This window comes from Panicum virgatum, chromosome 5N (assembly GCF_016808335.1).
Source record: "Panicum virgatum strain AP13 chromosome 5N, P.virgatum_v5, whole genome shotgun sequence".
Classification (NCBI taxonomy): Eukaryota; Viridiplantae; Streptophyta; class Magnoliopsida; order Poales; family Poaceae; genus Panicum; species Panicum virgatum.
The window spans coordinates 57,820,631-57,836,936 of NC_053149.1; the positions used below are offsets into that span (position 1 = coordinate 57,820,631).

General features: G+C 46.2%; 1 protein-coding gene across 4 annotated transcripts; it reads left to right on the plus strand.

Moving 5' to 3' along the window:
* The first annotated feature begins 8,834 nt into the window (after nt 1–8,834).
* LOC120673087 (malonate--CoA ligase-like) lies at nt 8,835–16,250 on the plus strand. Of its 4 annotated transcripts, none has more exons than XM_039953774.1 (17): nt 8,836–9,034; nt 9,841–10,013; nt 10,781–10,984; nt 11,590–11,791; nt 12,004–12,092; nt 12,351–12,420; nt 13,064–13,116; nt 13,343–13,450; nt 13,570–13,668; nt 14,223–14,315; nt 14,399–14,476; nt 14,574–14,675; nt 14,943–14,985; nt 15,174–15,247; nt 15,352–15,531; nt 15,849–15,902; nt 15,976–16,250. In XM_039953774.1, the coding sequence occupies exons 1-17, from the start codon at nt 8,866–8,868 to the stop codon at nt 16,012–16,014; spliced, it is 1,830 nt and encodes a 609-aa protein (XP_039809708.1). In that variant the 5' UTR covers nt 8,836–8,865; the 3' UTR covers nt 16,015–16,250. The 4 variants fall into 4 exon arrangements, 3 of the variants coding, with proteins under 3 accessions (XP_039809708.1, XP_039809707.1, XP_039809709.1); XM_039953773.1 differs by having other exon boundaries at nt 8,838–9,034; nt 14,943–15,033; XM_039953775.1 differs by lacking the exon at nt 8,836–9,034 and adding an exon at nt 9,201–9,224 and having other exon boundaries at nt 14,943–15,033.
* Nucleotides 16,251–16,306: the final 56 nt, after the last annotated feature.

A 16,306-nucleotide genomic window follows, 5' to 3' on the forward strand; every position in this document is an offset into this window, starting at 1 on the left:
GCTGCTCTAAGGAAACGGATGGCTACCAGTCTAGTATTCGGAGTGGAGCGGGCGTTCGTTATCCGCTGACGTCGTATGAGGCCCGCCTTACGATGCTGCTAGCCCACTCGTTCTGCCTCGCCTCGCCTTCATTGTGTCCGCATCACCACTAGCCAAGCTGAGCTCTCCTTTGACGCCACGAGGATGGACGTCTGTTGGCCGGAGCCGGCCAGGGCTGCGTGCCTCGTGGCTCGCCAGCGAAGGAGAGACAGGGGAGGGGCACGTGCCCCCACGACTCGCCAGAGGAGGAGAGAAAGGGGAGAGGCTGCACGCCCCCACGACTCGCCGTCGAAGGAAAGAAAGGGGAGGGGCCCGCGCCCCGCGACTCGCCGGCTTGGAGGTGAGGAAATGGAGAGGGTGGAGAAAGGCAACATGGATGAAGAGTGGATAAGGTGAGAGATAAGATTGGAGTGAGTCCTACTCATCAGGCCACATAGGAGGAGTGGGCAGAGTATATTTTGTTGGGCTATTCCTCTATATGGAGGATGATTTGATGAAGCCCAGCAAAAATCATCAAGACAGCCCACAAAGTCGAGTGCTTTGTGCACCGTTGATTTGGTGTTTGAATCAATTGTTGAGATTTCTCCTTGAAAGGGAGTGGCAAGCAAAAAAACCCTATGCATCATCTTTCCCAGGTGCTAACCGTCACTTGTGAGCGGGGGAGGAGCAGAACACGCACAACACAACTAGAGAGAAGCGAGGAAGAAGAAGGAGAAGGAGGTTTGCCCAGATTTGGTGGTTGTGAACCGATCTACTTCAAGTCAATGATTGGAGGATCAAACGTGCTTGGATTTGCGCCAAACTTGGTGAGCTCGTTCTACACTTAGATTACTTCAGTTTGGTCAGTTGGTTTGAGCATTGGTTGAGCAGAGCATCATATTTGATAGGAATTTTGTCTATTAGGGTGGCTGCAGTTTCAGCATAGAGCAATTTTGGTAGATGAGCAGTTTGGGTGGTGAAACGGTGTCCGATTGAGCTGAAATTTTGTCAGTAGTCAGAGGAATCGTAGATATAGTTGCCTACCAAAATTTGTGCATAGTGGAGCTATGATTTGTGAGATATGAATTGATTACCGAAGTTGACAAAATCTATGGCTTCTCCGTTTGACAGGGATCATACCTCTTTTTAGATAGTTGTGGTTGTTGCCATTCTTGTGCCAAGTGCATCATGGTGAATGTGTTGTTACTGGTGTATCCTCTAAAGGTCGTAAAGAAGACTCCTTTTAATCATTTATTGATTATAGTGGAAGCTTGGAGTGGACTGATTAGTCCCGTGGGATTTTACTCCTCAACTCGAGGAGGTTTTTTATGTAAATCGATGTGTCTCTTGTGTATGTGATTCTTACTATTCTGTTGTATATCTGTTGGTGGATGTTTTCCTCAATGGCCATCACAAGATGAGGGATCAAATTGGTTCATTGTTACTACTTCTTTATCGTAATATATTTGAGTAGAAAATATTGATGATTAGAATATATTGTCTGAGATATAAAATATAATAAGTATGATTATAGTATATTGAAGTATTCGTGTCATTCCACTCTACTGCATCACCCTGATCATGATAGTACAATACATTTTAAACATTCACAACATTATTTTTCAGTTTTGTATCATTGAAACAATGGTAATGAAATTGCAAGCATTCTCAATTTGCAAGACATTGAAACAAGGTAAAACCAAAAATTTTGTACATACCACATCTCTTGCTTTCTTTCCCGCAGCTTTGTTTGCCTGAACGAAACCTTCACCGGCAGATGACACTCCATGGTTTTTTTGGGCAGTTCCCCGACCAGCCCACCTTCCGGCCGCGCCTGCACCCCTGCCCGCCGCGCCACGGCCCCTGCCGGTTGCGCCAGCGCCCAGGCTGGCTGGCCAGCGCTAGCGCCCCGGCCCTGGCTGGTTCCACGGCCAACCGATGTGGCATGGCCACAGCTGAGCTCGGTAAGGTCGCTGCCCATGGTGGCGCTAGGATCAGCCATGCTTGGCGGGATGAAAGGGGTTCGACCCCCCTGAAGAAGAACCATGACGCTATGGATAGAGAAGAAAAATTGAGTGACAAGAGAGACAAATTACAGAGAATTCACGAGGGATTAGACATCAATACCTATGTGGGGATGGAGCTCATCTTCAGTGTGTTCCATTCCGCTCCAAATCGATGGCCGCCGGCGAGGTCTGCGGGGAGGGGAGGGGTGGGCGGCGCTAGGGTTTCCGCCCCTAGGTGGCAGGGGAAAAGAAGAGCTAGGCGTAGGGTGGGGGGGGGGGGGCGACAGGCGCAGTGGGGGAGAAACTATCAATTCTTTTTTTTCCCTGTGAACCGTTATGTGTAACCAGTGGCAAAGATGGGTAATTTCACCCCAACTCCATTAGGATATACATAACAAGTGTTTTTGGAGCACCCCTTTAGGAGCTACAGGAAACGGCATGGAGTTAGCCTCCAACTCCACGTTTTTTTCCGGAGTTGGAGTTTCTGGAGCTGGACACGTTTGGCACGAAAAATTGATGGAGTTGCTGGAGTTTCTGGAGTTGAGCTCTGCCAAACACGCCCTAAGGGTCTGTTTGGGAGCGCTCCACTCCACCAAAAATAGCTCCACTCTAAGAAAAAATGTCCAAACATATCAAGGTGCTCCACTCCACTCCAGCAAAAACAGATCCACTCCACCTATTTTTTATGGGGTTCCTCAAGAGGTGCTCCACCTATTTTTGGAGCTGATGGAGCTAGGCAAAATTACCCACCATGCCACTGGTTACACACATAATGGTTCGATCTTTCTTCTCTTTCCTCCCACCTCCCGTGGCTCCTGCCGACCGCCACCGCCGCCACAACGGCGAGCCGCCGCCGCCGCTCCCGCAGGCCGCCGCCGCAGCGCCGCCCATCGCGCGCTAGCTTTGCAGGCTGCAGCCGCATGCCGCCGCCGTTGGCCGCTGCCGCGGGCCGCCGTCGCAAGCCGCTGCCGCATGGCGCCGCAGCCTGCACAGGCCGCCTCCGCCGCCATCGCAGACCGCCGCCCAGCGCACGCTAGCTCTGCATGCTGCAGCCGAATGCCACCGCCGTTGGTTGCTGCCGCGGGCTGCCATCGCATGCCGCTGCCGCATGCTGCTGCAGCCAGCACAGGCCGCATCTGCCGCCGCCGCTTCCCCAGGCCGCCACAAGCCACTCTTGCGGTCCGCTGTCGTTCCTGCGGGAAGCCGTCGCCGCTCTTGCCGACCGCCATCGTAGGACGCCGCCGCCGCTGCCTGGTCGCCGTCGCAGGCCCCTGCCGCCGCTCCTTCGAACCGCCGCCGCCACCGCAGCTCCAGCAGGCCGAGGCCGTCGCCGCTCCCGCACGATGATGAAGAATGGGATGAAGAGACCGGCGCCGCCAGTATCACCATGGTAGAAGACTCCCCTTATAGGTGGGCCCCGTATGGAAGTGCCCTGATGAAAGATGGACTGAGTTGGGCTTATATCTTGCACATGGGCTTGCGGGGTGGAGGAGCTGGGGCGTTGGCTTGTGTATTGGGCTGGTCTACTACAGCTAATGGAGTGGAGCTATATAATAGCCAAATATTTTTGGTGGAGTGGAGCTAGTAAGTGGAGTGAAGTTTGTGGAGTGGAACAAAATTTTTTTAGAGTGGAGTGCTTCCAAACACATATAAAGTAAATAATCTCGACGAGCCATACACACACCTCACTAGCATACCGCAAGGTGTCGATTGAGCAGCTCATGGCTCGGCATGATGGCTTACGGAGGAGGAACAAGTGAACACGGCCGCGCCAGTGCAGTCGCTGGAAGAGGATGCGAACAACGGAGTAGTAGCAAAAGACAACAGGAAGTCAGGAACCCCCATTCCGCCGCGGGTCAGCCCCGGCGCCCGCCCGCCCCGGTTCCATCGCTGGCCAACCAACCTTGGGGCGGGGGACACGTACTCGTACTACGAGCCCGAGACAGCAGTAGCAGTGACTGGCGGGAGACGATTTTTTTATTTTAATCCTTTTTAATCTAATATTTTAATAATAGCCCGTCCAGATCTAAATTTCTAAGAACTAGCCCTTTTAATCGTGCCAAGTCCCGTGGTGCAACTCCCTGAAAGGTCATGCCATATGCTTCGGCGCGACTGAGCTGCCAGGCTGGCACACGCGTACCAGTGGGCTTGACGTGGCAAGACTGAGTCGCGCCACATGCTTTGGCACGACTGAGTCGCGCCATGCGGCGTGGCGCGACTCAGCCTAATACAGGCCCACCCGGCCAGCCTCCTCTTCCTTCTCCTCCCATTCTTTTTTCCTCCACTCCCCACTCGACCCGGCCTCTATGGCACCGCCCTTCCCTCTCCCCCTCTAGATCCACTCCATCCTCCACCCGATTCGAAGGGGAAACGAAGGGAAACTGATCCTTGAAGGTAACTCTTCCATTCTAACCAATTGGTTTTCCTCCATTTCGCGGATTTTTTAGGGTTTGAGTTGGTTAGGGTTTTTGTAGGGCTTGAGTTGAAATGGGCCCAACAATTCGCTAAGGCCACCTCTCCCGCCTGCGCCAGGTGCCGCTGTCCTGCTGTGCGTGCGCGGAGAGCGCCCCTCCCGCCGGCGCTGGGTGTCGTGGCCCTGCTGGGCGTGCGCCGACCGCGCCCCTCCTGCCGATGCCGCCCCGCCTCCAACACCGACCTCTAGTCCGGTCACGCCCCGCCGCCGACGCCAGGCCTCTCCGACGGTCGTGCGGCCCGCCCCTCCCCGACGCCCCCTTCTCTCTCAGCAGGTCGTCTCCCCCCTATTTAGGAGTAGACATTTTGTTATTGATGCTGAATTTGTGATACGGACACGCGTAGCGTGACTGAAAGAAGTGGTGTCAGGGATGGATGGCATGAGCTTTAGGTCGTAGGATTTTTCCATGTCATGTCCAAGTTATCTGGTTTCATCGGTTTGGGAAGATTGTTGACGTTTACTCTCATGCCTTGAGACATCAGCTCTCATGTTTTCGGCTGGTAGCTAGAGTTTGCTTCGATTGCTGTCTTTTACAGAATTCTCTGATGTGCACGGTAGTTTTAAAGAGGTGCTACACTATGGCTAGACGCTAGACCACATACAGTTAATCAGCATCTGCAATGTTAGGCAAGTAGAGTCATTAGGTAGCCAAAAGTGAGATTATGGGGTTAATCATTGTCTGGGCTGGTGTGTATGATCTACTACCTACTACTACCTTTATGCATTGTCCATTGGAATACAGTAAAGTTCAGTATGATGGAGCATCACATTCGTATATATTCAAACACTGGCACATGTCAGAGTTCTTCTCGTCGGTCGTCACAGACAATGCAGGTTTTATCTCAGTTGAATTGAATCTGAAAGCTTGTGCCTTGATCTGTTCTTGACGCAGGTGGTGGAGGTCCGTCGCATAGCCCTCTCGCGACGAACACATCCTCGGACAACACCAGCGGTGGACAAAGCAGCTCCAAGCCCCCAACGGCGTCAGGAAGTGGTAGAAGAGAGCGTCTTTTGGTGCACATGGATCTTGTTTATCTATCATGCACAACTGTAAATTGAATTATTCTTGTAGTGGACTTGTAATGTGCATTTTGTGGTCATGTATTGTTACTACTATTATTAGACGTGTGATGGACAACACTTTGTGCAATTGAGTATATTGTAATGTCCTATCAAACGGGTAATGTGATATCTACAATTTTGTGATAGGCAATCAAGTATCTTGTCTTGCAAGGAGTCGGGCCATTTCTCTTGGCACCAAAGTATCTGGTCAGTGCTATCGCGTGGCGTGACTCCTTTACGAGTCGCGCCGAGTGGCTTGGCGCGACTCTTCAAAGAGTCACGCCATTTCTAGCGGCGCGGCTCAGTGAGGAGTCGCGCCAACCTTTGACCCCGACCAGATTTGGCTCAGGTCAAATTTTTGCTAACTGGTCACGCCAATATAAATGGTGCGACTCCAGATAACTGAAAAGAGTATTAAAATAAAACATAACAACAACTTGAAAAGCAAACATAGTTAGTAGTAGACAGAGTAAAACAAGTGATAATTTTGAAATAACACCACACTGATAATCTTGAATAGATACACACAGACATACAACAAGTGTACATGGGCACTGAGTTACATAATTCTATAATTTAAATGTAGACAGAATAAAACAATTAGCCATTAAGTATTAGAAATGAAAAAACAACAAAAAAAAGAAAAATAGGTGACCAAAATTGACAAAAAAAAGGGCCATATATGCATCATAGTTCCTCCTCTAATCACATATACATATGTTCATACATCTATGCTCATACATACATTACAGTGGCTCCTCTAATCTTCTACCTTATTTTTAGCTTTTCCTAAAGCCACCCATCTGAACTAGTACATAAGGTGATCCTAATGGCATTCTATGAGAACTAAATCTCGACTTGTCACTTTGAGCCATGCTGGCGAATACTAATTACGGGACCATCATATAGTTTGATCCAGAAGTCGAGAAGCCAAAAGAAGTGTAAGCACTGCCTTGTGCATCTTCAAGAGAAGAGACTCATCGTCACTGCCAAAGACAAAATAAAAAAAGTAGTATTAGAGAGTAACATTGCAGCTATACTGATTATAGATGTTAAGCAACGTTTAACAGCAGGTAATTTTCATAAATATGTCGTAGACCTACTCAAATTTATCAGATATTATTTTGTCACCTCAAGAATAAAAAAGCATGCAGCCTTACTATCTTAGGTCATTGTATTAGAAATAGTAAAAAAAACAAGTCCAGCTGAAATGCTCCTAATAAATGTTACTTACCGTTACTCATTGCTAATTGCATCTCCAGAAAATGACCGATTGCGCCTCTGAGACACTCTAAGGTTCTTATTACGAAATGCAAAGTACCTTAAAAAAAAACTTTGACTATTGGTGATACTACATTCCCCTACGCCCCTAGTATCTCAACAGGAGATAGCAGGCTAGGTTGATTTGTGCATTTCTTCGCCCAATTTCTGAGCAGCATAAACGCAGGAGCTGCTCCTACGTTTTTGATTTTCCACAGAGTAGCACAATTTACACGGACTACCATAAAATTAGCAGTGCGAAGGCTACAGACCAACAATCTAAGATTACCGATTTTATTTGGACGTGATAGCAAGTGCAAATGCGGGGAGGAGAAAGCATGAAGCACGGGGCGGTAGGAACGAGAGGCGTGCGCGCATACCTCCAGGGCCTGGAAGACCAGCGGCAGCGAGACCGGCACGAGCGGTGCCACGGCGGCGGGCAGGAGGTACCGGCGGAGGCACGCGGGGTCGACGGCGAGCTCGGTGCAGCAGACTGGGTAGCCGCAGCGCGTGAGCTCCAGCCGCACGATTAACCACTTGAGCGGCCGCCGTGGAAGTCGCCTAGGTAGATGCAGCACCCGTCCAGCAGCGCGGCCGGCGAGAGGCCGAGAGCGAGTCGAAGCGCACCGCCGGGGATTTCAACTCAAACTCTACAAAAAATTCTAACCAACTCAAATCCTAAAAAAATCCGCGAAATGAAGGAAAACCAATTAGTTAGAATGAAGGAATTACCTTCAAGGATCGGTTTCCCTTCGTTTCCCCTTCGAATCGGGTGGAGGATGGAGTGGATCTAGGGGAGAGGGAGGGGCGGCGCCATGGAGGTCGGGTCGAGTGGGGAGTGGAGGAAAAGAGAATGGGACGAGAAGGAAGAGGAGGCTGGCCGGGTGGGCCTGTATTAGACTGAGTCGCGCCACGCCGCATGGCGCGACTCAGTCCCGCCAAAGCATGTGACGCGACTCAGTCTTGCCATGTCAGACCCACTGGCACGCGTGTGCCAGCGTGGCAGCTCGATTGCGCCGAAGCATATGACGTGACCCTTCAGAGAGTCACGCCACGGGACTCGATACGACCAAAAAGGCTAGTTCTTAAAAATTTAAATATGAACGGGCTATTATTAAAATATTAGATTAAAAATGATTAAAATAAAAAAATCGCGGGAGACACCCCGCGCCACACGAGTCAAGATGGCAACGGGTAGAATGCCCGCGGATACCAGTGTCTCGTGCCCGCACCAGCGACCAAAATTCCGTGCCCGTGCCCGCGCCCGCCGCCCGCCACGGGCGGCATCCTCTGCCCGCGCCCGTTATCCGCGGGCATCCCTTGCCCGCGGGCATGCCCGTGTGCCCGCCAGATCTGGAGAAGGACAACGCGTGGCGACGGCGGCTGCCAGGCGGCTTGACGGACGGCAGCGGGGTGGGCTGGCTCGATGGACGACAGCGGGGTGGGGTGGCTCGATGAGGACGAGGATAAGCAGCTATGACCGCTCTTCTTGCTGTAGGCCGACGGCAGCCGGGGAGGTCCACGCGCCACCGAGTGGGGGAGGCCGAACGCACGACGCCGCGAGTTGCGGGAGGCGCGCCGCCGCCGTCGCCGCCGCGAGTGGAGGAGCAGGAGCCGCAGGCGTCCGCTGGATGACGGGGGAGGCGGGGTCGCGACTGCTGGGTGACGGGGGGAAGCGTGAGTCACATGCGGAGACGGGGTTCGCGTGGGTCGTGGGCGGCCGCCGCTCGGCTGGTGGGATTGGGAATTTGGGATGGACGAAACTCTAGGATATGAAATATACCTCTCCTGCGATGGTCCCACGTGTCAGTGCGGGTTTGGCGGGTTTGCGGGTACGTGCATGTTATTTTCTTACCCGTTTACTTTTACCCGTTGGGTACAACTTCATACCCGCAGGGCACAGGTTCATGTCCGTATCCGCGGCCATCGGGTATCGTGCCCGCGGGTACGCGGATTTTTTCTGCCCGTTGACATCTTGACACACGAGACCGCGAGGCAGGCGCGCCGCAGCCGCACACCCACCTACCAGCCCGGAACCGCCCGTAAATGCGGACGCAGGGGTGGGGGCTCGGGGCGGTGGCGCGCTTGATGACGCCATTCAATCGCCGCGCGGCCCACGCCTCCTCCTCCCACCTGCTCCGCCACTGCTGCTGCTCCCCTTATTCCACCGTCCTCCTTCGCCTCCGACGCCACTTCGCCTCTTCCTCCTCCCCAGGTCAGCACCTCCACCTCCTCCCCTCCCTCTGTTTTTTCTTTTTGTTAGCTTTGGTTTCGGTTCAGCGCCAGGTGATCGTCGTTTTGCCACAACGGCATCACCAGCTTGAGCTGGCAAGTTTCGGTAACTCCTCGCCGAAGCTGGACCACGCGGGACTCAATTATGATGTCTCGGCTTGGCAGAATGGAAGGTGTTCGCCGTTTTGCCACAGACGCTCAGCGGATGCCCTGCGTAGAAGGTTTTAGGTGTGGTAGTGGTTGCGGATCAACGAAGCCCATGAGCGGATTTTTCATGCATAAACGGTTCAACGGATCATGATATCGGCCTAATTGTGGACCCGTGGAGCACTAGCGATTTTACCAAGGAGCAGTTGTCCTATGCTCCTAGTGGGTTTGGATCGCCCTTTTTGTGTCTCAAGAGTGTTACACGATCATGGTGCTCGGGCAGGATTGACCCCGTTTCTGTTATTTGTTTGTGAAGTAATTATCGTTGATTTGCTGCACTGCCTCCAATCACATTCACAACCTTTTTTTTAAAAAAAATCTCAATTACCACAACTCTTGCATGACTGAGAATGAGCTTCGTGGGTTATTTTGTTATCCAAGAAGCAGGGTTCTAGGTTAATGGTCATCTGATTGGTATCATAGAGGAATGCCTCTGTCTGTTTTCTCAGAACATGACTCTTAGTTTGTTACTTTGTTAGTCGTCAATTTCGCATGCTATGGTTTGAAGAATCTGATTAGATTACTGTGCAATCTATTTCATTTTTGTTCTCTAATGTTTCCTTTTCTTTGTTTGTTCTTTAGCATACATCGCCAGACAGAACACCCATACATTCATGGAGGTGGTTCAAGAAGTCCTTAAGCATGGCTCAGCAAATGGCGTCCGTGCAGCTATAAGAGCTGACAAAAAGAGTTACAGCCTTGTCCAGCTTATTGCAGCTTCCCTGGATGTCCACAAAATTTTGTGCAGCAAAAATGTACCACAGCTCCTTTTATGTTCTGCATATTCATTTTAGATTGCTCACTCAGTCACTGGTTAGAATGTTGATTCCTGACTTCCTTCCATGTTCTCATATGATTTTCCTCTTAGCTTTTGTTTTCCTTTGTCTGGGACTCTGTGCAATATGACATAACTTCCACTCATAAATGTTGTAACCAAAGTCCGATTGACAAAATGTATTAATTAGTTCCTGGGAGGGTACTTTTGGTGTGTGTGGTTCCCAGGGATTCTCTCCAAATTGATTGGAACATCTTGATTAGGGGAATCAGATATTTGCATTCAGGCAGTTAGTCTGTCCTGTCATTGTCCATGCATGTTTGCTACAAGGCCTCATCAATGTCTTAATTGCACAAAAAACCAGTAAGCATGTCTCCTAATCTGTTTACAAAGTTCATTGCTCTCCTCTCAAGTTACATAATGATGAGCATATGCAGTCATATCCTCTTCATGCTCCAAGTTACCTTCTGATAATACGCTCATCTACTGGATCCTCCGCACTTTGTACTTTGCTTCCCTAGACATTTTCGTTTTGGCTTAGTAGCTCAATGCATATGTTAACTGCAAGGAACTTGTTAAACATATCTGCAGGAGTTTGCTTCTGTAGTCACTTCTATTACGACCAAATGGTCAATGCATAAGTCTACCTTACAGATTTCTGTTAAACATAAATTTTACTGTTTTCAGTTCATCTGTTTTAATGGCGGTTGATAATACACAAGCAAAACCTTACTTCTGTTCTTTTAGATGACTCGGAATGGAATACAAAGTTCTTCTTTGGAAGGAATAAATGGAAAAGGATTCCTTCATGGAGCTCGTGTTGGCATTGTGGCTAAACCCTCTCCTGAATTTGTTGCTGGGGTATTTGGAACCTGGCTTTCCGGTGGAGTTGCAGTTCCCCTTGCACTTAGCTATCCAGAAGCTGAGCTTCTTCACGTCATGAATGATTCGGTTTGTTCCAAGCTTATAGCATCATTTCATTTTGGCATTTTGCAACATATCAACATGAAAATGAAATGCCTCCATTTTTTGCTGCCATACTATGGTTCCTTTTCATCTTTGTGTTGCAAGTAGAATTTTATTTAAAAAAGAACTGCAAAAGCACCACAGATGTAGCTAGCAGTGTTTATTAACTCTTAAGTTGGTCACATAGGATAATTGGACATCTTCTAGCTTACACATATGCATTAACATTGTGTACAAATCAATGCATTTTGCAGTTAAAGTGGATTTCTGCACCTATTTTGGTCTGTACACTTGTTCACTTAAAATATTCACAAAGAAAGTAACATACAAAGACGCAGAAGATGCGTGCTGCACAAATTTGTGCAAAAATACGATGGTAACTGTACTGTGCAAAAAAGAAAAAGAAATGAACTTAATTACAAAAGATGTTGGTAAAACTTTTTGTCTGCAGTCGCACATGATCATAACGTTTTACATTCTTTTGCAAGTGTTACACATGTCCTAACATGTACTGCAATCTATGGATTTTTGAAGTGTAAAAACCAGCGAAATAAATTCGTTATTTGGTTTCTAATTGCTGTGATTTATAGGATATTTCAATGATTTTAAGCACCAAGGAACATCATGAAATGATGGAGAACCTTTCTATCAAATGTTCTGCTTATTGTTCTCTCCTTCCATCTATCACTAGCATACCTTCAGAAATAAATCCCCAAGAACCTTCAAGCAATGAGGTGACTTCATCAGTCTCTAGTTTAATCACTGAGGCCAACAGTTCAAACAAAATCAAAGGTGAATTGCTCATTCCTTTTTCTTATTGAAACTTGAACTTAGTGGCTGGTATTTCTTTCTGTTTTTGTAGTCTCCTTTTGTGTTTACAGTATCAATTCGATACTCTCCTTTTCTGTTTCCACTATGAGCATTTACTCACTATTCACTAATAATTCCAAATATTCTTCTGATAGCACCTATTAACCTAATTTTCCTGGAGTTTGATTGCACAGGAGATGATCCTGCTCTTATCCTTTACACAAGTGGCACAACTGGGAAACCAAAAGGAGTCGTTCACACCCACAAGGGCATCCTTTCTCAGGTGCAATTTTCATCTTTAAATGTATATATACATGGCTCTAGAAACTGTTGAACAATGAAGATAAGCTAATATTTTTGCTTACCTTGCTGATTCTATTTCTGTATATTTGCCACATCTCCATGGTTTTGTTATCGCAATTGATTTATCTAAGAGTTTTTATGGTTTGTGTGACATTTTTAGTTGCTGTATGACCATTTTAGCTGGCATGATAAATTGATGATATGGTGCACATAACATTTATTCTACCTGATTTGGCAGGTCCAAATTCTATCAGAAGCATGGGGATATCGAAGTGAAGATCAATTTCTGCACTGTCTCCCGCTGCATCATATCCACAATTAATGCTATTGCTATTTAAATATTTAGCAGTCCATCATATACTAATATTTCAAATTGCATTTTTTTCAAGCCCACACCTTTAATTTGTTTGAAGAATTCACTATTTAGCAACACTGGTTAGTAGCTGTCTAGGCATAGTAATGCCTTGGCATTGTTCCTGCATGAAGAGTTGTGATGGGTTAGAACAGCACATGAAATATGAATCCGAATGTTCCTAACATAGCACCTCTATATTAATGCTTGTACTTGAAGAGAAGAAGAAAGTGTTAGCTGAGTGCTATGCATGCATTCGCCAGCTCCACTTGGGTCGGCATAGAGTGGTTTTAGGTGCAGTGTAGTACATGGCATCTTCTCTCTCTCCATAGGAAAATGTTTGGTACCATTAGTTCTTTACTCTTCTTGCACATACTGTTACTTGTTATATGATCCTTCAGGTTTGAAATATAAAATACATGTACCACTCCCCTCAATTCAAAAACGAAATTGAACTCATGTACCAGGATAGGAGTTAGAAGTAGAGTTTGGTCTGTTGCAGTTTTTAATTTGAACATTGATAGCGCCCTTCTTATGATTGCTTTTGGGGTATCCATTTCGTTTGTCTTTATTGTTGAAGTCCTTAACTTCAAGTGTACATGTGCATGGCCTTTTCAATGCTCTATTTGCACCCCTCTATTCCGGATCGGTGGTAATTGCCCTCCCTAACTTTTATTTAATCTCTAAGTGATCTATTTAAAAGATAATGCTATTTGATCAAATTTTAGTTTAGGTGAACTAGTCTTCGATACATTTTTTTTATGTGCAACTAATAGATACATTTACATTTGATCTAGGAGATGTAAACAATGAAACTTATTTCAGCAGCACATCTGCAAAGTTCCTTTCATGGTAATATATATTCTTTGTGATTGCAGGTTGAGTTTATTCCGAAATTTAGCGTAAGCGGGATATGGCAGAGATGGAGGGAATCATATCCCAGTGATGCCAGTAAAAATGATGATGCCATTACAGTATTTACTGGAGTATGATTCTCTATGATAATATAGCAATCTATCTCCAGATTCATGCCAAACTGAGATATACCTATGTGTCTTCGTATTGTTTGATAAGTAAAGGTATTTCGATACTTCTGCTGTGGCAGGTTCCAACCATGTATACACGTCTGCTGCAAGGGTATGATAATATGGATCCTGATCAACAATCCGCCTGTTCTTATGCTGCAAAGCAGTTGAGGTTAATGGTAAGTTCTTCATGTTCATTGAAATTGAGTCTTCAGTTCGGCTGTATCTCCCTTTGTTCTTAAAGCCTCACAGTTACCTGCTATGTACAAAATTGCTTAAAAGCTCAATGTATGCTGTATGATTTAAAGAAAGACCGATGGGCATGGACCCTTGGATCCTGTTATTGAATCTGCAAGGTCGAATGGTCTCTGTGGCTATGCTTTTTCAATCAACTGTAGTGTAGAAACACTTAATTAAGGACCTTGAGCCTTGAGGTATATACTACACTCAATAAATTCAAGGACGAAGGGATCTTAAATATGTTTCGAGGACTCTAATACCGCAAGAACCTAAAAGTTTTTGCGTGCGTGTGTGAGCCCAGATATGCTTGTGTTTCCCTTTTTTTACATTTTTTATGTCTTCTTGCCGTGCATTATAGCAAAATGATTCCTGGTTTGTTACGACTCTCACATCTGTGGGTAATAGATGCTTACTGGTGGGTTTTCCTGTAGACCACTGGACTGATGCAAATGAATTATAAAAGGTTTTTTTAATACTCATTGAATCACTGCAGATGTGTGGGTCATCAGCTCTCCCTTCCCCACTTATGAAGCGGTGGGAGGAAGTGACAGGTCACCGTCTTTTGGAACGTTATGGCATGACTGAGGTAAATCTTTTAAAAGAAAAACATCAACTTTTCCTCATCTAGTCTGTATATGTTATGGCTCTTGACAGACTTATTGGTTACAGTTTGTCATGGCACTGTCTAATCCATTGCATGGTATCCGGAAAGAAGGTACAGTTGGTAAACCTCTTCCACGTGTTGAGGTATGACGAACAATTCACAGGAGTTAGAAACATCATTAATATAACATTTATTCTGTGTATTATGCATTATAAGGCATCTTTCTGAACTCTGAATCAGGCTAAGATTATTATGGATGATGGGACTGAAACTACAACTGGAGTTGGTGAGCTCTGCATTAGAAGTCCATCCCTTTTCAAGGAGTACTGGAAAAGACCAGAGGTATGATTGTACAGTTTTGGAGGGAACAGTCCATACGACTTAGGAAGTTCCTGTTTCTTACTAACCATGGCTATAAAGTATACATCTTGTTATTTAAACGCAGTGATGTGTATTTTATATAAATGCAATGCTATGATTTGCCAAGCGTACTACATAAGTGAAAAAATTACTAGAATATTTTACCCATAATGAAACTAGTGAAGGATGCATTCTGAGATATTAATATAAGTGAATTCATCATTGAAATTGGTGAACTTTTGTTTTCAGGTGACATCAGAATCCTTCATCGATGGTGGATTCTTCAAGACAGGTGATACAGTAACTTTAGATGAGGAAGGATACTTCATAATTTTAGGACGTAAGTACCACTTTACTCGCATGCACACTTATTTTTTTCTGCTTGCTATTTTCATCAGGTGATGGTGTTACTGGCCACTGCCTGGGGTGAGTTTTGGATTGCTTCCAGCCTCATTTATAGTTTTGTACTAACTTATGCAGGCACAAATGCTGACATTATGAAAGTTGGTGGCTATAAGTTGTCAGCACTAGAAATTGAGGCCGTGCTGCTAGAGGTAACTTACATACGCTGGAAACTACTTTTGAAGTGTAGTCACTAGACGATGTTAACTTGCATATCTTACGTATGTTACCTCATCTGGTCTATTTTTGGCTTCAGCATGACGCTGTATTGGAATGCGCTGTCCTTGGCTTGCCTGATGAAGCCTATGGGGAGGTTGTATGTGCAATAATTGTGCCTAAGGAGGATGCGAAGAAAATGGCGGAGCAGGACTCAAAGCCAGCACTAACCTTGGAAACATTGACAAGTTGGTCGAAAGATAAGCTTGCTCCATACAAGGTTTGCAGTTTAAACCATTTCCCCCTTTTCCTAGCTGCTTTTTAGGGTCTCTCACACTCTTCACAGAATTTTTCCTTCGCCTGGTGCCTTTTCCCAAAGTGCTCTCTGTTGCCTGACATTATAAAATTTTCAACTTGTCAACAGAAAGTGTTATATTAACAGAAAGATGTTCATAAACCATTTACGACAATTATGATCTTGTTAGACATACATTTACATAGACAGTGCCGTACTATCTTATCACTCCCAAGTTCAAATACTAGTCTCATTTGACATCGGAGCTGATTCTTTTCTTTTTTTTTTCCTGTGGATGCCAGATTCCAACAAGATTGTACTTGTGGGATTCTCTTCCTCGCAATGCCATGGGAAAGGTGCGGATATGATCTCTTTTGGATTATACTCTCGTATTAAGCTTGCAGCTGAATTAGCCGTTGCTTATTTCAGGTTAACAAGAAGGAGCTGAAGAAATTGTTAGGAGCTTAGCTACTGAGTTTATAGGTATTTATTTATTCGTTTCATTAAAGTTTAGTAAGGTGGACTCGTCATAGCGATTAGCAAATAAGTTATTACCTCACAATGTAACAATAATTTTCCAAAACTTTCCCCCATTCATATTTTATTGTATTTTTTCTTCAGTATATGTATAGCCAACGATAATCTGTCGGGAAAAAACACCAACTCTAGGAAATTCGCAAACGGCCTGAGCTGCACTGCACACACATTTCTTCAATTCTTTCTTTGTCAGAAAAGTTTCTAACCACTGTGCAGCGGACAG